Consider the following 25179-nt stretch of genomic DNA (forward strand, 5'->3'; position numbering starts at 1 on the left):
TTGAAGATGAGATCAATGTAGAAAACTAATTAAAAAATAATATAAAAATAATAAACATTAATTAAAGGTTTGAAATACTCATTAAATAAAGCAGCGTTAAATTATAGGAGGCCACTAGGAGTTCTTTCTCTCTCCTCAGATTTAGAGGTCTCCTTATTTTAGGAGGTGAATATGGAGCATGGTTGGTGTTGTATTTTTCCAAATCCTCACCAAAATTTATCTAAGGAGGTGGTTTAAGGAAGCCCATTGTGAATGCTATTTATTTCTTAGCTAAAATTTAGCCAATAATATAAAAAAACTAGTTTAGGAGCTCTCTAAAAAATTTCAACTCCAACCATACTCTTTAATTTGGAGAGTCATAAATACTATAACTTTTTTTTGATTGGTCCATCTCTATTAAAAAAAAAAAAGTAAGCATTAAATAAATGTTTGAAATACTAATTAAATAAAACAACATTAAATTATAGGGAGTCACTAAGAGTCCTTTCTCTCTCCTCAGATTTAGGAGCTCATAGAGAACTCCTTATTTTAGAAGGTGGATAGGGAGCGTGGTTGGAGTTGCATTTTTACGATTCCTTCTAAAATTTATCTAAGAAGGTAGTTTTAGGAGCCTATTGTTGATGTTATAGTAATATAGGATAGGAAGTGATGATTTCATTAATTCTCCATTTATTTATTTATTATTGAAGTTGTCTAAAGATGATTGGATAGACATTTGATTTGATATCCATTCAGGGACAAAATTAATTTCTTAATAATCGTCTGTTAAGATAATATTAAATTAGACAAGTTGTTATGTAATGTAAACTGCAATTCAACAATATTTATTAAAAAAAAAACTTGAAATAAACAAATAAATTCTGAACCTGTATGACTCTAATTGCATTATTGCATAAAATGTGCAGTGCTCGTCCGATTTGTCAAGATGTTCATGAAATCGTTCATGATTCCCAAAAAAAAAAAAAAAACACAACAGGGAGATTGAAAAAGTAGAAAGCTGATAATAAGTGAGCAAAATTCTCAAGTACCCTAGTTTTGATTTGATGTTCGGAATATGCCAAAGTTGCTGTTCTAGAGCAGTGTGAAAGGCTTTCTCCTTTCTCTCTCATGCCCGACCTGCCCGCCTGCTCTGTTTCAAACCGCCCGACCTGCCCCATTAGCGAAAAACTTTCCCTCTTTCTTAAGCAGCCTCTCTTTCTACGCCTTCTGTCCCCCCCGGCTCTCTCTCTGTCACTCTCTTGACCTTTTTGACCAACTGGGTGTGCTTCAATTTCGGTTATTGAACACAGAACTGTTCGATCCTTGTTCACAAGTCGCATTTTTGTGAACCTTAGGAGTTTTTCAAGTGTTTTTGGTGGGTTTTGGTTTGAAGACAGGTGAGTTGGAATGGGTTATCTGTGTTATGCGAAAATTTCTGGTCTTTGAGCCATGAGAATCTGAATCTAAAAGAGTTTGAGAAGAAGATGGGATTGGTCCTTAATGATAGCAAGGTGAAGACTTGGGATGGGAGCAAATCAAAGGGAAAGAAGAAGAAAGATGAGGCAGTGGATGAAACTGGATGTTGGGTTAAGTTCAGTTTTGGGACTTGCATGCCTTCAAGATCCAAAGTTGATAGCGCCATGACTGGAACTACTATTTCTTTTGGTAATTCGTTATTATCCTTTTCTTTTTTGGCAAGTTTTTGTCAAGCAACATTAATTTCGAGATGGGGATTGTTTTTTTTTTTGGGGGGTGGTAAATCAGCTGAAATAAGTAAGAGGCTCTTCAATTTTGTTTAGGGAAGGTTTTATGTTATCAAAGCTAAATCCTTTTCAAATCGTTTCATTCTAAAACTGTATGATTTTATATAGGTGATGAATTTCGTGTAAATTATCAGAAGCTGAACTGTTTCATGGGCATTTAGTTAGTATTGGAACGAAAAAGTCTTCACGAGACAGATATCTGATTTAGGCAGGCCGGATGTATATTTATTTGTTCAACCAACTATTTGATGCAATGATCATTTACTGTTTTTGCATGTTGACTTTATTAGAACATATGGTTGATTGAATAGCAATTTAGTTATACACTCGCATCTCTAGTGTCGGGCATTCATTAGGAAATTCCCAACTAACAGGGGAAGACAAATACCAACATCGTTCATTCAAGTGCGTGCTGCTTGTATGCATCATTCACTGATTCACTTATGTGTGTTGGATTGGACCTTGTGTAAATCAGCGGAAACTAAATCTTCGAATGAGAAAAGTAGAGATCGAGAACTTACTCGTGGAGGATCCTCTACAACTACTAGTAATGGTGGAAGTACTTCATCCACACCTTATTTCAGTGAGGAACTGAAGGTTGCTTCTCAGCTCCGAAAATTCACATTTAATGAACTTAAGCAAGCCACTAGAAACTTCAGACCTGAGAGTCTTCTTGGTGAGGGTGGATTTGGCTGTGTGTTCAAAGGTTGGGTCGAGGAAAATGGAACTGCTCCTGTGAAACCTGGTACTGGGCTTACGGTTGCAGTTAAGACTCTCAACCATGATGGACTTCAGGGTCACAAAGAATGGCTTGTATGACTTCTACATTCCTTCTTTCTACTATATTCTACTTCCAACTTTATGTTTGTTGTTAGTTCTTAATGAAACTCGTAGATTACATGCTAGTCTCCTTTGCTGTTCAATTTGTAACATAATCGTTCATTTCTTTGTATTTCAGGCTGAAATTTATTTTCTTGGTGATCTCATCCATCCTAATTTGGTAAAGTTAATTGGTTACTCCATCGAAGATGACCAAAGGTTGTTGGTTTACGAGTTTCTGCCAAGGGGAAGTTTGGAAAACCACCTCTTCAGAAGTAAGCAACTGGTCCTTTCACATTCTTTAATTTGACTGCATGTATATTGAAATTTGAAACTACCTCTTGCAAGCACGTACTAACACAGTGAAATGCATTTGGTACAGTTAGCTGTTGAATTTGCTCTGTCATGTATTGTTAGTGTTTCTTAATGTTGTTTTTGGTAACTACCAGGATCCCTGCCTCTTCCATGGTCTATTAGAATGAAAATTGCACTCGGTGCTGCAAAGGGTCTGGCCTTTCTTCATGAAGAAGTTCAAAGACCAGTCATATACCGTGACTTTAAAACATCTAATATTCTTTTAGATGCGGTAAGTGACTATAACAGAGCAACTACTTCCTTTTCTTTCTCCATTCCTATTCCATTCTGAAAATGGAAAATGTTGATTTAGGATTACAATGCCAAGCTTTCTGATTTTGGACTTGCGAAAGATGGTCCCGAGGGTGATAAAACTCATGTGTCCACACGAGTTATGGGAACCTATGGTTATGCAGCCCCAGAGTATGTGATGACTGGTGAGTTTGGCATTCAATACTTTGGTAACTCTACTTTTACCACAATTATGTGAACTACCAGCTAGTAGTGGTGATAGACAAAATATGTTTGTTTGAGCTCTTTTTTCTTTCAACTGTCAAACAACTTGGACAAGTGAGTGCCAAACTGTGACTCCTCCCTCTTTGAACCCATTTAAAATGAACATAGAAGGCTTAGTTTTATAATTCTTTTTCTTTTGGTGGAGAAAGTCTTATAAATTGCAACTCCATCAGATATGCAAAAAGATAGGTTAAGATGTCAGTACTTGGTGTTTTATCCGGCTTTTGCTTCTGATGAATGATCACATACTTAGGCCATCTGCTTTTCTAATTTTATTATGTTCTTGTAGTTATTATATACTTAGTGATGAGCATTGGCCAAAAGGAGCATATGCTTAATCACGAGCTGGAATTACTTAATTCTAACATGGCCTTTTGATTTAGGACATCTGACATCAAAGAGTGATGTATATAGTTTTGGAGTTGTCCTACTCGAAATGCTAAATGGCAGAAGATCCATGGATAAAAATAGACCCAATGGGGAGCACAATCTTGTGGAATGGGCGAGACAACTTTTTGGAGACAAGAGGAGGTTATTCCAGTTAATTGACCCCCGGCTTGAAGGTCATTTTTCGATCAAAGGTGCGCAAAAAGCTATCCAGCTGGCCGCCCACTGCCTCAGCCGTGACCCAAAAGCTAGACCAATGATGAGTGAAGTTGTTGAAGCCCTAAAGCCTCTACCAAACCTCAAGGATATGGCCAGTTCTTCCTATCACTTCCAAACCATGCAAGCAGCTCGTTCCAGGTCCACCTCAAATGCTAAGAATGGCATTAGAACGCAGGCAGTATTTGTACCAAGGAACGGACACCCCGTAAGAAGCTTGTCAAGTCCAAATGGTCCTCCTGCTTCCCCATATTATCCTCACAAATCACCTAAACCTAACTCCAAAGGATGATTACGTCGATTTATCTGTATGCTTATTATCTTAGACACAACTCTCATATTGTACCATCTTCAGATTGTTCTTTCAATTATAGCACGAAAGAATCATTTCGTTCTCCTTCTTGAAGAGTTATATTGCTGTCTCTGCCCCCATCTCACTGTTCCTGTAAAATGATAGAGCAAATTTTCTTTTGCATGTATGCTCAGGCTTGGTAATTTATTGACCTCCAAAGTTTGTCAAAACCTTAAACTTGGGGTAGATAATATTTGCCATTGTGTCTAGTTGTATGTGAAATTGGGTGAGGGGTGTAAATTTAATGAAGCCCCATTTACCTACTGATGCTAATCGACAGTTTTCCATATATTGCAACTTCTTATGTCGCTTTAATCAACTTGTGGCAAAATGTAATGTGGACAAAGACACATGGTGCATGCAGACCTTCCTTCTAATTTGAATAAAGAGAGGTGTCATGAGATTTCGAACCTGAGATTACTGGTCTGCAAGTTAAAGTCATTTTCAAAGAAATGTGTCATGGGAGTTCAAATCTAATACCACTAGTTTGTAAGTTAAAGTCATTTTTCACTTAGCTAGATCGTTGACTGATTTGGCTTTTGTTGAATGGAAAAGAAAAAGGCAAATGTTCAAATCCGAAAACAAACGGAAAGCATATCTTAACACACACATCCCCTTTTGATTACATCTTTGAATAATATTTAATTAGGAGGCCACTTTTCTCATCCAAAACGAAATGACCTCTTCTTTAATGAAAATTTATTAGCATCCCAATTACAGAAGTTATTCTACCCCACCAACCCCCCATTACTTGCCTCTATTTTTGGAACATTGTTTTACATCACCATCATTAATGAATTAATTATTAGTTCTTTCCACCCTTCGATGTATTATATAGTCAGAAACAAACAAACACCATCAATATTTTAAAAAAAATGAAACGAAATTTCGACCTTATTTCTTCCGAAAAATTGAAAACATGTGTTTGGCATTAACCATAAAAGATCAAAATTGAATTATCCTGTATGGTCTGCTCTATCAGATTGAGTTGAAGCCTTATATCTCAATCGTCATTAAAACATTATCAAAATGAAATTCCTCCTTGTCACATGGAAATTTGCAAGTAAGGGAAACTAATAAATTAATGAACATGAAAGGGAAATGAAACAGAATAGGGGTAATATTGACTTTCTACTCATATCCGTAGAGTACTAGGGAGAGTTATATTATACCGGTGGCTTCCAGCCAGAAAAGGGCAATACTGTAAATAGACTACCATGGTCTGTGTCAGCGTAGAAGGGCAAATTGGTCATATACCCACTGAGCTCTGCTGCTGCTGCTGGTTTTATATATCTCAGCAATTTTGGCTTGGATTACAAGAAATAAATCAAAACAATTTACAAGAAATTCAAAGGTGAGGGATGACCGTACAACTTGAACTCTGTTTCTCTCGTTTGGTTGCTCAGAAATTTTTTGAAATGGAAAACGAAAAAGAAGTCTCTTCGAGTCCGTTCGTACTTCACACCCTGACTCTCTTCGAGTGCTAATTGATATTGTTTGCTTTTTTTTTTTCTGAGAGGAAACAAAAGAGGGGGAAGAAAAAACAAAGCCAATACCAGAATTAGTCTGAAATAAGTGCATTTAGTTGACGTGAGATTTCTGTTTGGTTGCTGAGAAAACAAAGGAAAATAAAAGAATTATGTAATATTGAGTCTGATATTTTCTGTTTTATTTTTGTTTATTCTTTGGTTATTCATTTTCGTTAGATCTATGCTTTAAATGCTTTATATTTTCTTGTGTCTCATTCTGAATTTATGTTTTTGGATAAAAGAAGGATCTTTATGCCATGGATGGTGATTTTCTTGCTGTAATGCAAAGAAATTTGTCTCCCACTCTCATACACTGTTTTATTATGCATATTACTAGTTGCAGAACTGAAAAATGGGCCAAGCACTTGGTTGCATTCAAGTGAACCAGTCAAAAGTTGCTGTGAGGGAACAATTTGGGAAGTTTGATCATGTGCTTGAACCAGGATGTCACTGCTTGCCCTGGTGTTTCGGGTACAAGATGGCCGGTGAGCTATCACTGCGTGTGCGCCAACTTGAAGTTCGATGTGAAACCAAGACCAAGGTTTTTTCAGATTCTTTAGCCTTTTCTTTACTTTCCCTCAAGGATATGCCTTGTGAAATTCATTGTGTTTATGTCAGGCTGTGAAATGTGTTATTGTCTTGAACAAATTTCGGTATTTAACAATGGGGTTTTCAGGACAATGTGTTTGTCAATGTGGTTGCATCTATTCAGTATCGTGCCTTACCGGAAAAGATAGCGGATGCTTTCTATAAGCTCTCTAATGCCAACTCACAGATTCAGGCCTATGTGTTTGATGGTAAGTGTTGGAAGATAATGTGATTGGTAGGCATTGTTGCTTGTACCAGTTGATTAGCAGCTAACATTTTTCTGTTCTTCAGTTATCAGGGCAAGTGTACCCAAACTGGAGTTGGATGCTGTCTTTGAGCAGAAGAGTGACATAGCAAAAGCTGTTGAAGAGGAGCTTGCAAAGGTGGCACAATTATTATTATTTTTAATACCAGATTGACACAATTATTTAACTAAATAAAAGGGTTATATCTTTGCATGACATAGTTTGAGAACCGTCAATGTAACCATTTTCGTTACAGGCGATGTCTACTTATGGTTATGAAATAGTCCAGACCCTTATTGTGGATATTGTGCCTGACGTTCATGTGAAGAGAGCAATGAATGAGATCAATGCAGGTAACTTGAACTTGCATGTATATATGTACTTGCAGCATTTGACGAATTACTTATTTGTTACGAATACATTCAGGAGAAAAAAAATTCGGACGCATTGTTCTGAAATTTCAATCTGTAAGTAGGTAATTGCTCAGTTTATGTGTTTCTCTATGTGTCACAACAGCTGCAAGACACAGGTTGGCAGCAAAAGAAAAGGCTGAAGCAGAGAAGATACTGCAGATCAAGCGAGCTGAAGGAGAGGCAGAGTCCAAGTACTTGGCAGGGCTTGGCATAGCCCGCCAGCGCCAGGCTATTGTTGATGGGTTGAGGGATAGTGTTCTTGTCTTCTCTGAGAATGTTCCTGGAACATCAGCCAAGGATGTCATGGACATGGTGCTGGTGACTCAATACTTTGACACCATGAAGGAGATTGGAGCATCCTCAAAGTCCTCGTCTGTTTTCATCCCGCATGGGCCAGGTGCTGTGAGGGATGTTGCTTCACAGATTCGGGAGGGTCTCCTTCAAGCTGATCATGCTAAGGAGTAGAAGGGATACTTGAAACTCCTAATATGCAAAAATTTTAGTATTGAAGAATAGGTTGTTCTTGTTCACTGCTACTCATATGCAAAACTTTGTTATGGTTTTCTCCTCTTGGTGATAGAACACAATTAATGGTTACATTATGTAGTAGATGCGGTTGGAGGATATACCACTCTAAAGTAAAATATATGCTGCTTTGAATTAGCCTGTTATTTAGTCTGTTTTCATCTAAAATCTCATCTGTTTCCTGCACTCGGATGAAAAGGAAGTTGCTTTGCATCAAACAGCACCGGAGTTTTTTAGTTTTTTGATGTAAAATATTTTCCTGCTAACGTGTAATTAGCTCTCAATTTTCTATCCACTGCTAAAGGCAAAAAACTTATAACTGAGATAGCACTGTTTTACTATCCTAAACCAATAACACAATGACACGTGAAAAAAATATCCTACATGTCATTGCGTTATTGACCGGGAATAGCAAAAAGTGATTGCATGAGAGTTTCTCCACAGAGAGATGTTGCACTTGAATTGTTCACAATCAACCATCTCCATCGAACAATTTGTCCCCATATTCTGATTTGTTCCACCAATTAAAGTGAAAAACGGCTCACCACAACCAATTGCTTGCCCACCTTATCCCTGATTGGACACCACCTATCTACTGTCCTAAAATCATCACAGAATAAAACAGACACATTCCAAATGTTCCTAATTCACAAACACGCATCAGTAGCCCAATAATACGAGCCTTTCCAATTTAAAAACTAGGTGCACCAGTAAAATGACAGATGCAAAACAAAGCTGCAAAGATCAATTATGGGAGGAAAAGAAAAAGATTAATGAAACACCCACCAAAATGGGGAACAAAGTTAAAAGTCTACCTCTCCACTAACAGGCTTCATCATCCTCTGTCTGCTAACAGCAATTAAGAAACGTAACAAAATACGTCTGATACCATCAAATTTTTATTTTTACAGACCAAAACCGCCAAAATGGAATGATTCCCCTAACATATGGACTTGTTTCAAGAAAAACCAACATTTGGAACCAAAATAAAGTCGGGCTGGAAAGAAAACTATACTATCCCTCTACCCCTGCTCCCTGCAACAGTGAGCAATAAGCTCACTCATGGCTTGAGAGCAAGAGCCAACCCAATCTTGGCGGTCTTCTCAATGGCTTTGGTATCTACCTCTCCTGAAATAGTGACAAATGATTTTGGACGCCACTCATGCTGGATAAGGGCACTTGCCTTGCCAAAATTGTTCACTCGTGCCTTTAAAGTCGTCAATGGATCCAGGGCATGCTGGGTGCCAAGAGTGATGGTATTCTCATTGGTAGGAAATCTATGGGTCACCTCAGCACCAACAGCTGTGTTAGCAAGGGGATTGACATTGTGATAGTAGGATGCACTGAGGATGTCACCTTTATCATTCCTGTACCATGAAAAAAAAATATAGATGTATCACACAATGCACCAACAATCCAAGACGTAAGCCAAAACAGCACCAAACTGAGCACATCTGATTTAATGCATTTAAGACATAATTATAGAGATTTTTTTTCTTTTTGGAGTGGGGTATGGAAGATTGAGGCTCTTATGTATGACGATGACAAGGCAAATGTACGTAAAATCAATAAGCCCTCTTTGACAAGCAAAAGAATATACTTACAGGGTCAGTGCAGCGATTAGGTCTGCATTGGAGAAGCTCACTCCAGCATTACATTTAGTCAAGTTCCCTGTCTTGGTGTCAAATGACAGATCAGTACCAAGTGCAAGTTGATTAGTTCCTATGACACCAGAAAAGTTAACAATAGGGTTTGCTGTCAACCCAACGCTGGTACTTATCCCTGCATAGTCATGCAAATACTGGAGTTCCACCTGTTAACAATCACTCACAAATTAGATACCAATTTTACAACTGATCCTGATAAATGAAATCCTCCAATAATCAGAGGAAACAGCATCCACCAACATTTTCTACTGCATATTCTCCAACTTAAAAGACAATGGAATGAAATTTTAATTTAGCAGCATCACACAAATGAAAAACTTCCTACCTTTCCAGACCTCTGGTCAGGAACTTTGAAGCTAAAGATTGCCTTCAATCCAGGAGCAGGTTGATCAACCGTAACAGTGGTGGAAAGCTGATAACAGAACAAACCTTTGGTAAACTGATCAAAGCAATAAAATGATGATCATAGCTAAGAAAATGTACTAGAGTTGATCAATTCCTTTATAGCCCAACAATCATTCTACTGGATAGAGAAGGATCAACACAAAACAAAAACAAAATGAAAAAATAACCCAGTTACATATATTAACAACCTTAAAGAGGTGACTAAAACAAGATAATATCCAGAACCAGCGTTTGTTTAATGCATCACAACACATTCAATGGGAGCTGGGTATGAGCAAAAAAGAGTGATATGGAAGAAAAATAATGGAAGTAGCAATTACATTCGAGTCGGTGTCAACTTTGATATCAGTTGTGACATTCTTGTTCTTCAACTGGGTGTTAACATCAGCCAGAAACAGCTCACCTTTCTTTGTTCCTGAGGATGTGATAGCCTGCAGATATGAAGCAGTAATACATTGTCAATTTAGAGCATATAATGGTTAAACAAAGGGGAAATTATTTGGTGCCTCAAATTAAACAGTTACAAACTCAGTGCTGCTACATTGAGTTTTGGTGAGCATTTAAATTCAACAAAGTCTAGCTAAGCAAGCCAAAAAGTTCTATTACAAACCCTAAACTCACAAAACAGGCAGTAGAATTACCACACATGACATTGTTTAAACCCCCAAAAGATCACAGTCAAATTCAAAATAACTAAGAAGAATAGCATGCCAGGTATACTCATGGACATTTCGATATATAAACTGCAACAAAACAATAAGTAACACTTATTGCTTAAATGTCACCAAGACCTTTCCCAAATACATTTATAATTTCAAAAAAAAAAAGTGGGAAAATTTAAATTTACCCAGATAAAGTACTATACAGAAACTGAACCATATTGTTAGAGGTTTCGCTTGGAGCCCAATGGTTCCTCCTCAAGTCCAATCTCATGGACTAAAATTATGAATAGGAGCTAAAATACACACGAGAAACGAAACCCTAGAGCTTGAACAAGTGAATATACATAGACAAATACAGATCTCAGAGTAAAAAGAGGGAATGAACTGACCACTCCGGTGGGAGAGTAGGTAGTGACGGTGAACTTCTGGTCGCTCTGGTAATCCTTGTACAGAAGATCTGCCACACCAACAATAACATAAAAGAAGTTTTAACAAAAACCCATCAATCAAAAAATTCAACAACAAAAAATATATATATATATTGAAAAAGGGAGACCTCTGGCTTTCTTGCCGATGTCAGTGTAAAGACCAGGACCGACCATTTTGCCCAGCAAAGATTGAATGAGCAAACAAAGAAAACGCGAAGGGATTAGCTTTCCCTGTAGCTCTGAGAAGCGGAAGTGAGAAACGAACACAGAGATGGGCGATATATAAGGGGACCAAAAACCCTAAATCACACCAATTTCAATTTCACCTTTCTTTTCGGCGAGTTTTTCATTTCCTTTTTTATTTCTCAATTACACTTGGGCCGTCGGATCTCGCTCTTATTACCGTTGATTTTCTATTTTCATTTTCATTTTTTTGGTTTTTTTTATAGATTAATACACGTGATGCTTGGCGTTTCGGCCAAGCTAATTTTACTTGGTTCATTTTACCAAATTAGCCTTTTATTCTTTTCCCAAAAGTAAAGGACTTTGAAATTGAAATTTTTTTTGGGGGTCAATATATTGCCAAATGATTGTGAATTTGTGACTATCACAACAATTATATAAAATAAAAATATAAAAGTTGGTGGCAGTGAAAGTGACAGCACAAGTTTGTAGGTTCTAGAAGATTGGACTGATATTGCGAAAATTCTAGAGTTTTTTATAATTAAATCTGGAAATATTATTATTTTTCTGTTACATCTTGAATGAACAATCTGAATTACATGCCTCTAATTTCACTATTGAAGCATTTACTTTGTTAGTTTTTTTTAAATAAATACACTCATGTATGTAATATTTTATATATAAATACATATAGGAAACATATCAGCCATATTACATGTCAAACAAATTCTAAATAAATGAAACGATCCTCCTCCCATAATCTACCCTCAACAATTTGACCACCATTTCATGGGGGTTCCTCAAATCTGTTATCTTCATGCTGAAACTGCAGAGTTTATAGTCCCAGTAGGAAGTAGTAGGCCAATGCTATTGGCAAGGCAATGAGCATCCCAAATATAACCCTGCAACAAAAGAACAGAACCAGATCAGTTGAGTCATATCATATGCATGACTTTTATAATATGAGATGATGAACGAGATCAAAACTTACCCGGTGCTCAAAATGTCTGGATGTACATTGTATTCTTTCGCGAAAACGAATGGAACGATTCCTTGAGGAAGAGCTGCCTGCAGCAAACAACACAGTATTCAGCCTTGTGTGTCTGTCTACCAAAGACTATGAAGAAAACCAAATATATATATATGCACCTGCACAATTGCCACTCTTAGAATTCTGCCTCTTAGTCCAACTGCAAAGGAGGACACTGCCATTAGCGCAGGCCCGGCTATGAACTTCAATCCCATGGCTAGCATCCCCGTTCGTGTCCCGCATGCTATTATGCTGCCACGCGATGCCATGAAAAGGCCTATTAAGCAGCACAAATTAATTCATGTCCTAAATCTGAAGGTTGTTTTTCAAATATCATGGCAGGTAATTAGGAATTACTTCATACCTAAGCTGAACATTGCCATACCAAGTCCTCCATTTGACAGTATTGCAATTGATTGTGTGACAATATCTGGCAGTTTCACCCCCCACCTGCAACGGATTATTAATCAACACATTGGTCTTGCTTCTTAGTAACAAATATGCATAGAAATGAACCATCAAAAGTGAAGAAAGTTATGCCTAGCTGCCAATATAAACCTCATGATGGGTACCTACTTGTAGTGTATGCTTGCCCAAATTAGACCCAACAATGTTGCATGTGTGTTGGGGTTGGTTATGAGCTTCCTCCCAACTGTTAAGAGAATAGATTTGATTTTCTTAGGAGTTCTGCTTCTTGTTTCATCCTCTGCTTCCTCTTTGGATTGTGCTTCTTGAGGGACTTCCATCTCCTCTTTGAGTACAAAGCAGACCAAAATTTTGCTGATGTGAGAATATGTCAACATAATTTGATATTAAGAAGTGATGCATTTTGTATGTTAGAAATCAGAATTCTTAGGGAGAATGAAGTGTAGCTTCCACATATAAATGTGGCCATTATAGTTTATAGGAAAAAGCTTCTGATATTTGTTGATATCAGAATAGTATTTCAGACCTTAATTATCTATGCTAAGATTCCAGTTGAAATCAAGAAAAATCTGAATTCGGTTCAGGACCCCAAAAGAGTCACAATAGGTTAGTGAAGTTAGAGGAACAAAATGGAAACTGACTCAACTCAACCATTTGTGTTTTAGTGAGTGCAGATTACAATCCAGGAAAAGAGGGGTTTGTGCTGTTGCAGCCGCACGTGTACGATATTTGTGATGCTTTTTTGTCATACTATAAATTTAAAATGCAATCTTTGAATGCTAACCTGCAGTGGATTCTGATGAAGGTGTCACAGAGGCTGCCTTAGCAGCCCTGAACTCAAAGAGAAACAATAACATATTGTACCAGATTAAGCTCTGTAACACAACTATCTGAGTAACAAGCATGGCTGCTTCATCCCCATACATGGCCTTTAACAGAGGAATTCCCAAGATTAATGTGTTAGGCATAGTTGACAGAGAGAGACCGGTTATGATCGAATTCAAGCCTCCATGGGAGCTGAATTTAGTGATTGCTGTCAATGCTAGAAAAGCAATTAGTTTTTGCAGGCAGTCGGAGAGAATGAGTTTGAGGTTCATTTTGTAGGGGTTATTCCCAGAAATCACTTGAAATGACAAGAGAGGGATTGAGAATTTTGCCACAAACTTGTTTATGCCAGAACATTGATCTGGTGTGAAGAGCTTCCACCATTTCACAGATACATAGGCTAAAATCATGGCAACATATAGAGGGACAGTGGCTGCCACAACATGATAGACATCAGCTAGAGAAATCATGGTGGCTCTAGCGGCTGAAGAATCGAAAATATCTAAAACTGTTTCTCCATTCTCGGTGATGAACTCTTCATATGCTGCTTATAAACAAAAAAAACAAAAACACAAGAAAACCCTTTGTTGTGCTTGTTTGTTGCTTTGTAAGATATGAAAAGTTAAGGAGAGAATGCTTGTTTCTGTAGAATCTTTATTAAAGTTTTATTTAATCCCCAGAATGACCTTAGACACTGATTGTTTGTCTCAGGGTGAAAACATGATTATTGCCTTTCTATTTTATCTAGTAGTTAAAAGAAAACATTGCCAACATGCTAAATGTACATTAATTAACTTTTGGTGCATGCTTTATTCCCTTGTGTGATGCTTAAGTTTTAACTAACTATATAAACAGTAAACAAGGTCAGCCTGTGATTATAAGAAGATTAATCTTAAATGAAAAGTCAGGGTATTTTTGTCATCAAATACAAAAGGTAGATTCCAGTTTAATTTCTTGTGGCCATGTTCTTTAGGCAAAGTAGAGCTATATAGCTAGGCTGACATGGCAGCTCTGAACCCTTTTCTGGGTGTGATTTTACCTTTTGAGTTTATAGTTTTTCGCTATTTTAGAGAGCCGAAAGGGATTTTATTTGCCATGATTTTATTTCTTCATGATTTTGAGCCGAAAGGGTACCCCAATGGTTGTAAATTATGAGTATGGCTGGTTTACTTTGGAGGGTTTTCAACTGTAGGAAGGAAGAATAAAGGAGTGAATTGCAAGGGAAGTAATTGAATCGCTGAGTTTAACAGTTTGAAGGAAGAATTTTAGCTAAATATGGTCAAAAGTGTTAGAATAAGTGTTGTGGGGGAATTTGCTTTTTAAAATGGGAAATTTTGTTTTCTAAAAATGAAGTGATAATATCTCTTTCTTCAACTTGTCTTTGAATATTGAGTTCCTGTTTGTTCGATCTATTGTTATCATCAGAGATCATCACATGAATGCACAATGGAAAAACTTTATACATCTGAAAAGTAGGTGAATATTAATATATCTCTGCTGTAGTGCATTAACATATTCCTTCCTGCAGCATATTGTGGCAACAGCTAGCATATATCCTGGTGCTGGTGTCTGCAAATAAAACCTTATGCAGCCCTCAAATTTATATAATTATACAAATATGCAGCTTTTTGTGGTTTTGGTTTTCAGTGGAAATGAAATATATGATCCCTTTTTTTTTTCTTCTTAAAGTGCTTCTTCGGGTTCGTTTGGGAGTGATTCTGGATATGCCAAAATCACTTTTGGGAAGAAGCACCTCTCATGCGATATCATTCTCCATATATAATCACTTAAAATGATTATTTGAAAAAGTAATTATTGGCCTATCTAGAATCATTCCCAAACGAGCCCTAATTTAGTGCATCTAAGATTCTCTGTTAGCATACACTGACTAATTAAAGTGCAATTTGCAATTGAATGTGATGAAGGGTAGCAAAGGAATAAATTGGAGTACCCCATCAATGTTCTGTTCATTGAAGGAAGGAATGTCTAATATGCTCTTTCTGTGTAGGTTAGAAAAGGCAATTAATTATTAAACTGCATTGTTTTTAGCTACATGGTCAGACAGATTTGACCAAGACCAAGACCAAGACCAAATTCCTCATTGGAAAACCTTTTTCAAATCTCTATTCTCTTATGTGTAATTCTAAGCTAAGTTTCCTTTGCTTTATCTTGCACTAGAAAATGAAAAGGTGAAGCAGAGTCCAAGCCAAAGTTATCTTTCTCAGAAAGGGTGCCTAATTTCACATCAGCAAATTGGTCTGCTCAAATTCTTTTGACCATGTAGCTGAAAACAAACCAACTATTTTCTAATTTAACTCAAGAATTGGTAAATATGTTATAGTGTTTTGTGGATAGGATGAGCTACACAAAAAGAATGGTTATAACTAAAAAAGCAATTATAACCCATAATTACTTAATTAAGGACATGCTAATTAATACTTGACTGTGGTTGATTATTAAACTACTGATTCTGTTACCATGATGAGCTCAAACCAGTTCAATTAGCCAAAACGTCATTGGTTGAAAGAAGATGGTTCCCCATCTTCTGCGCCCTCCTAAATTTAGACACTGGTTGCATTATAAAACTCCAAATTTTCATTCTGCTCAAACCAAGCAATAAGCAATATATAGTATTGCAAGTACTTAGCAGTTTAGCCTCGGTTTCAACCAATTTTTAGTTTGGCAAGGTCTGGCTGGGCTGAATCTGAGACCCCGGTGCACAGCTGGGCTCAATCACATAGACCTTGACCATATCTAAGAAAATTAGATAAAAGAAAAAAATTAGATAAAAAAAAAGTTGAAAGAAAAAAAAAAGGGCCAAATTATACTTGGATCAATGGCGTCGAAGCTAGATTTAGTCCTTTTCATGATTTCTTTCTGCATACTGGTTCCAAGCCTGAGAGCATCCATTGCTAACGACAGCAACGTTGGTCAGTTTGATGCTGTCTGGAAGGAACGAGAGCTGAAAGCTGAGAAAACTGCCCTCAAGGCCTATCAACGCAACCCTGAAAAAGTTACCGACGACTTCAACGAAAGTGTTCAAGAGTAAGTCAATTCATTATCATCCACCATCTCCATTTTATTATTATTATCATCAATTTTGTATCTTATATATAAAACTATTTGTACCATTAATTCTAACTTATATATGTTAACGTAAGAGGCTTGTAGCTCAAGTATCATGCACCCCAGTTTCTGTGTTCGAATCTTCCGTGTCCAATATCAATGTTAACGTGATCATGCATGACAATGCAGGGTCGATGATTTAAACTTTGAAGATGATGATCAGGTAAGCAACATCACAGGGAGGCATCTACTGGGGAAAAAATACAAAGGGCCCTGCAAGGCCACAAACCCAATCGACCGCTGCTGGCGATGCAGGAAGGACTGGGCCAACGACCGGAAGAAGTTGGCCAACTGCGTGAAGGGCTTCGGGCGCAGGACACGCGGAGGCAAGAGAGGAGAATTCTACGTCGTCACCGACCCTTCCGACAGCAACGTTGTCGAGCCCAAGCCAGGGACTCTCCGCCACGCCGTCATTCAACCGCAGCCGCTGTGGATCATATTTGCACGCAGCATGACTATCAGGTTGACGCAGGAGCTCATAATGACGAGCCACAAGACAATTGACGCACGTGGGGCAAATGTGCACATTGCTCATGGTGCTGGGCTCACGCTCCAGTTCGTCCAGAATGTCATCATCCATGGGCTTCACATACATGACATTGTTCCGGGAAGCGGAGGCACGATCAGGGACTCTGTGGACCACTTCGGGACCAGAACACAGAGTGATGGAGATGGGATTTCCATTTTTGGGTCGTCTCACGTTTGGCTCGACCATCTGTCTATGTGGAACTGCGCTGATGGGCTCATCGACGTCATCCAAGGCTCCACGGCCGTCACCATCTCCAACTGCCACTTCACCCGTCACAATGACGTAAGACACAACTTATTATTTATAGGCACTCCAAAAAAATCATCATATATAGAGAATGCAAGGTGAATTTAATTATTAATGATAATGGTGGATGCAGGTGTTGCTGTTTGGGGCGAGCGATTCGTTTGCAGGGGATGCGATTATGCAAATTACGGTTGCGTTCAACCATTTTGGAAAGGGATTGGTGCAGAGAATGCCAAGATGCAGATGGGGATTTATCCATGTTGTGAACAATGACTATACACACTGGCTCATGTATGCCATTGGAGGTAGCTCACACCCAACTATTATCAGCCAGGGTAACCGTTTCATAGCCCCACCAAACCAGGCTGCAAAGGAGGTACGTGTCAAAGTTCCATTTGTTCCATTTGTTCCATTTGTTTTGAGGAGGAGCAAAATGAAGTAATATATGTCACTGATGAATTTGATGTTATAGGTGACGAAGAGGGACTATGCGCCGATGGGTGTGTGGAAGAATTGGCAATGGAGATCAGAAGGAGATCTCATGTTGAATGGAGCCTTCTTTGTTGAATCTGGAGTTGCTAAAAAGAACCATGGATTTGGAAAGCTGGACATGATGACTGCGAAGCCAGGCACATTCGTTTCAAGGCTCACACGCTTTGCAGGTACACTTGGTTGCAGGGTTGGCCAAAAATGCTAGAATTCGTGATCCATCCATATCCATCTATATATATATATATATACATACTAACTCTCAGAAGAACCGAAATGAAATTATGCCCGCCGGAAGCTCAAGTGTGATCGATACTCAAGTGCCGATGAAGAAATAATGTTGATCTAATTTCTCTACTTGTCTTGTTTTTTTTTTTTTTTTTACTTTGTCTTTTAATCTAAATATGCATTGCAAATCCAAGGGTTATCTTGGAGTAGTATTATACCCTAAGCAATAAAAAGAAAAGATAACCCTTCGATTTGTACATACAACTCGGATTGAAGGTCAAATAAAGTCGACAAAACAAGTAGAGAAAATAGAATAGAAATGTTGTTACTGTTTATTTTGTTTAAATTATATCTTTAAACATTTGGTTTCTTTTTCTTTTGTAGTAGGACATGTATATGTATTAGCAGGCTTGATATGCCTTTAAATAGAAAATATTTATTACATCATGTTCTATTGCCTGACCATGAAAGACGAAAGTTCGAGAGATTTTATACTCTTCTCTTTTTTTCTTTTCTTTTTCATTTTTAAAATGTATTATCTGACCAAAAAAACAAAAACAAAAATGTAGTATTAAACTGGTAATTGTAAACAATTGAAGAAACGTGTAGCTAACCCAACAAACACTAATCAGATCATACAGCTTCTAAATGAAAAAGAGTGACTGGAAATTTCTTGAAAGAATATCTTAGTAAAAAGGGGCCTCTAATTTCCCATGTATAACATTTCACATTTTGGAGGAGAGAGTGGATATTAATAAATTATGTTAAATTTGGTGGGAACTGAAGAGTAGGAATGAGAGTGAAAACAAACTCAATTGAAGAGAGATTCAAGCTTCTGTACATGTAGCAATGCATGTTGAACAGGGCCATGCTCAAAGTATCTGAAACTGAAACTAGTTTTCTTGGCACCCAAAACAACGGGGATTTTCAGTTTATGCCCTAATTAGCTCATCATGTATGACGTTAACCAAACATGATACAAACATGCTCCATAATTATAGATCCTACAATACAAATTAGCCAAATGAAGTACATTTGAACCAAAAACTGGGCTTTACTTCCATTTTCTACCTTAATCTACCCGCTGTCAGATTCGTTCCCTGAATCTATATTCATGGGTTGGGGGTTCTTGTAGCCACTAATTTCATCCTTGTAGCGTAATTTATCTTGACGAGCCTTTGCTTCATAGGGTTCTTTCTCCTCCACTGCAAGACGGAAAATATGGCACAAGTTGTAAATGGCAGATTTTATAAAAAATGCTGTGGAAGCACAATATGTAATTTTCGAATCATGCATACCTGACATCTTTTTCCACTTATCTCCAAGTACTCTCCCCACGTCGGTAAATGCAATTCCGGGGTTACTTTTCTTTACATTCTGTGGTCAACAAAAACATAGTCAACAGAGTATTGCGCAACAGAGATAAAATTAATCCGTTTCATCAACCTGAATCTATAAGCAAACACATCTTCCCATACCCAAACCAAACTTAGTACCATAAGATATAGATAACAAACCCACCTCTCTCTCCATTTGTGAGAAAAACATGAAACCAGACATTGCTCTTTTTGGTGCATTTGGATCCTTTTTCTTTTTCTGCTTCTTCTTCTTTGCACCATCTTCACCTCCATCTTTGGATTTTTGTTTCTTGGAAGATGATACCTTGGAAGTTGAAGGTTCCTTTCTAGGCTCCTTTTTTGCAGGCTTCTGAAATTGGCCATTCATGTTAAATGGGATACTATATATAAGATTACATTATAGCCATCTTTAAAGATCTAAGCAAATATAATTAATAAAATGACTTGCCTCTTTCTCAGCTCCACTTTCACTAGCATCTGAATCATCCTCCCCCGAATCATCAGTAGGAGAACCTCCATCATCCTTATCAATAACAAAATCTTCATCCTGCCAAAGTTCACCATGTTTAACACACTTGGACTGTAGAATCACAAGACACTCAAAATGGTGGTGACGAAACCAGAGTAGCATGTGAACACAAAAGTGCACTTGTGTAATGCACACACGGATGTACGAAACAACTAGGGCTAACTACACACACAGACTACTAGAGGAAGATGGTCATAAAAATACAAATTTTGCACAACTTTCTTATAAAAGGCAAATTCTAAATCAAGTGATTGGACAAACTATAGAAGAAAGCATTTTATACTACATAGCAACAGGGTCAACAGCATCATCACTCTCAAAAGAGAATCAGACAAAAGAAGAAAAACACCAACATAAAGAAAATAAGATAGAAGTAACACCTCTTCATCACTCTCATCACCACCAGCTTCATTCTTCACACGGACAAGGTGTGGGTCAACAGCATCATCATCTGCCTCTTCAAGAAGAGGAGCCACACCATCTGCTGTTTGGCCTTCTCCTAAGTTCATGATCTTGAGACCCTTTGAACTGCATGTGTGCGAAAATGTCAAATTTTGAATTCCAACAACCAATGACCTAAAGTGGAAACTACTTGGTATTCATACTAACCTGATGAAGTCAAAAAGATTATGATATTCATTCCTCTGAATGTTTCGAAACAGGTGTTCTTGCTCACTTTTGAGTCTGATCAGAAGATCAAAATAGTGCATATTTGAGCCTCCAGCGCCATGCCTCTCAAATTCCACATAGTCAATCTAGTATTAGAATGAATAAAAAAAGTGAGATTCCAAGTAACATCAATCAGGTTTTGGTTAGACCAGCAATATAGTCTCGACGGATGCAAATTCTACCTGATCATGAAGAATAAGGGTGGGAGGTTTAGGTAGGAAAAAGAAGCTCTTCTCAAGAGGATATAGAACTCCATCTTCAGCTTTCAATGAAGATTTCACGGCATAACCATCTTGACAACTACGGAATTTTCCCGGTTTCGTAACTTTGGCACCAGACAAGCCACGCAATATTGTGGTGAACACTTCATGAATTAGTCCCTGTTTATTTGAATAAAATAAAACAATAGTAGCTCATGTTAACTGGCACACTGTCGTTAAACAAATGAAACAACTGTTAGTTACATTACAAGCTTCAGAAGATGAGAAGGAACTATCTTACCTTGTAAGATAGTTCTAACTTGTCCTTGTACTTGGTGTTCATAAGTTCTTCGCTCATTGACAGCTCGCTTTGAACCACATAGTCAGTTTCAAACTATACAAGATAGAAGAAGTCAATGAAAGGAAGCAATTATGGATAAACTTAAACTGATGATCATAAAGGTAATGAAGCACACGATACCTGCAAAACAATATGAGGGTACAATGTTTGCCCCTTCCGGATAGGTGGATCAAGAGTAACAACAACAAAGGTATGTGGCTGGTTAGACTGCACAAAGCAAAGAAGAATCCGTTATAAAATATTCAAAGGACACATTAACTGACAACAAGAATTGAGTAAATATGACGCTGATAATCCTTTCAGCCCTTGAAGAGAGAACTCAACTAATGTACATCGAACAATGTCATAGGTGTTTATATAAACATGTACAACAGAACCTTTGAAAACAGAACAAGTGAACAAGTAATATTAGTGCCCAAGATAAAACCTTAGGAAGAAGAAACAGTCGAACAACACTGCTGTACTGAATTTTAAAATCATTAGCCTGTCCTTGTAGCCGCAAGAATGAAAGATGAAGTTCCACACTGTAGCGACCCCTGCATTAAGCAAATACTTCTGTTAGCCTGGCACTAGCAGCATATGACATAGAAGCATAATCTAATACAAATGGCAAGCTAGTCTAGTGCGGATGCAAGTAGGTGCAGTATCCCTGGTATTTTCATTAACATCTACCTTGGTGTGAGGATTGCAATACTCTCAAATGTGACAACAGCATCTTCACCCCCAGCACCAACATCCGCCATAGACATGATTTTGTCACGAAAAACCTACAGAACATTGAATCAGAAGTGATTCAGTAAATCAATCGCAAGATCAATACTAAAAGACCTAAAAAAGTCGTATCACATGACATGAACAAACTCACTTGAGCAGGGGGACGATTCTCATCACCAACAAACTGAGTGTTGGAGTTCGGTATGTGAAAACTTATTTCCATCAATGAATCTTTCTGTGATCAATAATATACGTGTAAACAAAAATGAAATTATTAGATTGTAACTGAAAACCTAAACCTTTTGCTAAACAGGTCTTATATTTAATTCTGGGTATCTATAGAATCACTGTATAAAAACCTACTATCTTTATAAATATAAAAACCCACAAATATAAGCAACAAACCTCATTAGCTCCTGTGGTGTCATCCACATGGAACTCTAAGATGACATCATTTTTTCCCTGAAGCTGAGTTTGTGAAACATCAGCCAAAGATACCTCAAATGCTTGCTTAGTGTCAACCAAGAAAGTCAGCATGTTCCCTGCAAAATAGCAAAAGAAGAACTGAAAATCACTCAAACTGACACATAGACAGTGTACTGCCTTTAAGGAACCAAATATACAACCACGATTGTCACATCATCACAGAAGAAATCATACATGTACGAAAGTAAAGAATTTCAACAGAACTGCGGAAGACCATTCATTAGGATACCAAGCAGGTACAAAAAAGAAATGTCCAGGCTCTGTAAGACTCCTAAAGGACATAAATGATGAATTGAAAAAAGAAGAAAACAAAGGAACCAACTTCAAGCAGACTCAGCATAACATTTTGCTTAAGAATGTAGCAAGGTGGAAGCATTTTCCCAACTTTCATCCTATGAGAAACAATCCACAACAAAAAAACATAACCCCCCATGGAAAAACCAATTTACAAGAAACAAGTGAATCATAACCAATGAATGTGAGAAAGATAAAATAAGTGATAAGAAATTAGTTGAGGTAGTCAACTTGAATGGATGAAAATATCACTGACCACTTAAATCGACTTCTCCCCAATTACGTCCGCTTACAGAAAGCTGCTTCTCCTCTGGTGTTAATCCGCATGTATTTTGGAAATAGTTGGTCAAACTAGTGACATCCTACAACGCAAGCATAGAGGAAACGAGCCAAAAATTAGCAATTTGTTCACATCCCTGCACAACATTATTGACAAAAAGCTAGTTTTATCCCATCATAATTGAAAATTGCCATTAGCATGCATTAGATGTATGGAGGGAGCTTGGTTTGACCTGAACAACAAGTTCATATGCACTTTTATTTGTTAAATTGTAACAAAAGTTTTCAAACAAAAACAGAAGTGGGACATTCTCCGCAAATGCTCACCAACCTGGTCACGAAATCCAATGAACTTGTAGTATAATCCGTCTTTAATCCGAACACCAAGTTGGTTAGTCCTTGGGACCTTCATCCATGTCGCCCCAACAATGTCAGCTTTATCAACCTCAACTACTTTACCACCTCCCTGTTTTTTCCACGAAATCCCTCCAGAATATATTTTTAGCTGCCCCGGATTCTGCATTCCACATATGACACAATGAGGAACAATACAATGCTCAAACTTATAAATTTCCACTTACTGCATAACTTACAGATGAATCTAGAATTTTTATCAAATAATGCACATATCAAAACTTTGCAATGAAATGATAACGTGAGCTTATAGCTTTACAAATTCTTAAAACCTTTTGCGACTATTTCTCAGAAACAAATAAAATATGAAAACTCCAGCAATGTGTACTTCCATGAAATGCACGACTTAGGGTTTTTTAAGCCACAGACACATTCATCCTGTCACTCCTTTCCTCCCGCAATTAAAAAGGCATCAAGAAATATGAACAAAAAGAAAAGGAGAAAATTTATCAAAAAATAACCAAAGACACTGGAAAACATCTTCTTAAACGAATTAGAGATTTATAAGATGGACAAAGAGAGAGAGAGAGTAGCCTATGTCATTACGTTCCAGGTTTCACTGTCTGCAACGAATTCAAAACTTCAACATGGGAAACTCTTAATATAAAGTAAGAAACTTCTATCGAACACAACGGAACTAGGGTTTTACACCGAAGAAAATAACCCCATTTCCCTATCCCCAACCGTATCATTTTCGCTCTGACCAAAATTAAAAAATCACAATTTTCTCTGCAACCAAACTACAAAAAAATCACAGACAACTCCAGGAAAGAACAAATTAGGGTTTCAAGGCGACCAACCTAAAGAATACACAGCTATCAGAACCCCCAAATTCGCATTTCTACACCAAATTTTGACCGAACTAAAGTGACCGAAACCACAGACATTAAAAAATATATGTATGGAGAACCCAGGTTTCATTCAAATAGCATTGAGAAAACTCAAAATAAATATAAATCGAATCCCCAAAAAGAGTCATCAGACTGAGTAGGAGGAGAGAGACTCACAGTGCCTCCACGGCCTCCAAGAGAGATATTGTTGAAGAGGTGGCCGTCCGTCATGGTTCACAACCTAGGGATCAAATCCAACTGTGAAGATAGCTGAGAGCATGAAAGTCGAAAACCAGTGAAAGAAGAAGAGAGTGTGTGCGCGCATTTGCGAACGAGAGGCTGAAGGGGGTGTTATATAGTTGAAGTGGCGGTGCGCAATGCGCACCACGCCCCATGCGCGCCAATTGAGAAGCGATATGGGTGTTACGGTGTCGTTTTGAAACCGAAGGAAGCCCAATTCAAATTAATAATTGGGTTGGACCGGTTGATCCCGATTACAACTCACAAGCCCGTTTCGTTTGTATGGATCTGATTTCAGTTTGAGTCTAAATCTATTCGGGTTCGGGTTAATACCACTTTGGACCAAAGGACAAAAACAGAAACACGTAAGCATGTGATTCCCATTGAAGATAAAGAGAGAAAGGGTTAATGACCTAAATGGTCCCCCAACTATCGCGCAATTATTATTTTGGTCCTCCAACTAAAATTTTCAATTCAAACATCCTTAAATTTTTTATAATGTACCAAAATCGTCCTTCCGTCAAAGTCTATGTATTATTCCGTTAAATCAAGGGACAAAACCGTATTTTTAGGTGAGTATATTTAACGGAATAATACATAGACTTTGACGGAAGGACGATTTTGGTACATTATAAAAAGTTTAAGGACGTTTGAATTGAAAATTTTAGTTGATTGACCAAAATGATAATTTCACGATAGTTGGGGGACCATTTAGGTCATTAACCCAAGAGAGAAATGTTGTTAAAATGGGATCAAAATTTTATAATAACAGATGCAAACGGTTGAGGATCTAGGTTTTGTACATTTTTAGTGCAACTTTATGTTTATAACTTTAAATTATTAATTTTTTTTGCAAAGGAGCCACCGGATACTAT

General features: G+C 37.6%; 6 protein-coding genes across 7 annotated transcripts; 3 read left to right on the forward strand and 3 right to left on the reverse strand.

The window, feature by feature from the left end:
- Window positions 1-940: 940 nt before the first annotated feature.
- Window positions 941-4431, forward strand: LOC103329967 (serine/threonine-protein kinase PBL34-like). Its single transcript, XM_008232502.3, has 6 exons — window positions 941-1644; window positions 2218-2555; window positions 2701-2836; window positions 3011-3147; window positions 3229-3352; window positions 3815-4431. Exons 1-6 carry the CDS (start codon window positions 1464-1466, stop codon window positions 4324-4326), a joined length of 1428 nt encoding a protein of 475 aa, XP_008230724.1. The 5' UTR covers window positions 941-1463; the 3' UTR covers window positions 4327-4431.
- Window positions 4432-5584: 1153 nt separating this feature from the next.
- Window positions 5585-7832, forward strand: LOC103329968 (hypersensitive-induced response protein 2-like). 2 transcript variants are annotated; one of them, XM_008232503.2, is made up of 6 exons: window positions 5585-5740; window positions 6253-6456; window positions 6592-6712; window positions 6795-6886; window positions 7005-7101; window positions 7265-7832. In XM_008232503.2, exons 2-6 carry the CDS (start codon window positions 6268-6270, stop codon window positions 7624-7626), a joined length of 861 nt encoding a protein of 286 aa, XP_008230725.2. In that variant the 5' UTR covers window positions 5585-5740; window positions 6253-6267; the 3' UTR covers window positions 7627-7832. The 2 variants fall into 2 exon arrangements, with proteins under 2 accessions (XP_008230725.2, XP_008230726.2); XM_008232504.2 differs by having other exon boundaries at window positions 5596-5740; window positions 6259-6456.
- A 602-nt stretch (window positions 7833-8434) lies between these two features.
- LOC103329969 (mitochondrial outer membrane protein porin of 34 kDa-like) lies at window positions 8435-11138 on the reverse strand. Its single transcript, XM_008232505.2, has 6 exons — window positions 10977-11138; window positions 10810-10877; window positions 10079-10189; window positions 9679-9765; window positions 9291-9499; window positions 8435-9053 (listed from the first exon to the last, which is right to left on the reverse strand). Exons 1-6 carry the CDS (start codon window positions 11020-11022, stop codon window positions 8747-8749), a joined length of 828 nt encoding a protein of 275 aa, XP_008230727.1. The 5' UTR covers window positions 11023-11138; the 3' UTR covers window positions 8435-8746.
- A 488-nt stretch (window positions 11139-11626) lies between these two features.
- PIN8 (Auxin efflux carrier family protein) lies at window positions 11627-13908 on the reverse strand. Its single transcript, XM_008232506.3, has 6 exons — window positions 13272-13908; window positions 12638-12812; window positions 12426-12511; window positions 12181-12338; window positions 12023-12099; window positions 11627-11933 (listed from the first exon to the last, which is right to left on the reverse strand). Exons 1-6 carry the CDS (start codon window positions 13780-13782, stop codon window positions 11867-11869), a joined length of 1074 nt encoding a protein of 357 aa, XP_008230728.1. The 5' UTR covers window positions 13783-13908; the 3' UTR covers window positions 11627-11866.
- Window positions 13909-15923: 2015 nt separating this feature from the next.
- LOC103329972 (pectate lyase) lies at window positions 15924-18422 on the forward strand. The gene is made up of 4 exons (XM_008232507.3): window positions 15924-16357; window positions 16568-17249; window positions 17347-17589; window positions 17686-18422. Exons 1-4 carry the CDS (start codon window positions 16149-16151, stop codon window positions 17908-17910), a joined length of 1359 nt encoding a protein of 452 aa, XP_008230729.1. The 5' UTR covers window positions 15924-16148; the 3' UTR covers window positions 17911-18422.
- A 302-nt stretch (window positions 18423-18724) lies between these two features.
- Window positions 18725-24403, reverse strand: HMG (high mobility group). Its single transcript, XM_008232508.2, has 16 exons — window positions 24242-24403; window positions 23152-23337; window positions 22798-22903; window positions 22167-22303; window positions 21913-21996; window positions 21720-21814; window positions 21475-21583; window positions 21168-21254; window positions 20988-21080; window positions 20669-20866; window positions 20427-20572; window positions 20198-20345; window positions 19737-19835; window positions 19452-19637; window positions 19229-19307; window positions 18725-19135 (listed from the first exon to the last, which is right to left on the reverse strand). The coding sequence occupies exons 1-16, from the start codon at window positions 24293-24295 to the stop codon at window positions 19008-19010; spliced, it is 1935 nt and encodes a 644-aa protein (XP_008230730.1). The 5' UTR covers window positions 24296-24403; the 3' UTR covers window positions 18725-19007.
- Window positions 24404-25179: the final 776 nt, after the last annotated feature.

This window comes from Prunus mume, linkage group LG4 (genome assembly GCF_029339155.1).
Source record: "Prunus mume cultivar Tortuosa linkage group LG4, ASM2933915v1, whole genome shotgun sequence".
Lineage (NCBI taxonomy): Eukaryota > Viridiplantae > Streptophyta > Magnoliopsida > Rosales > Rosaceae > Prunus > Prunus mume.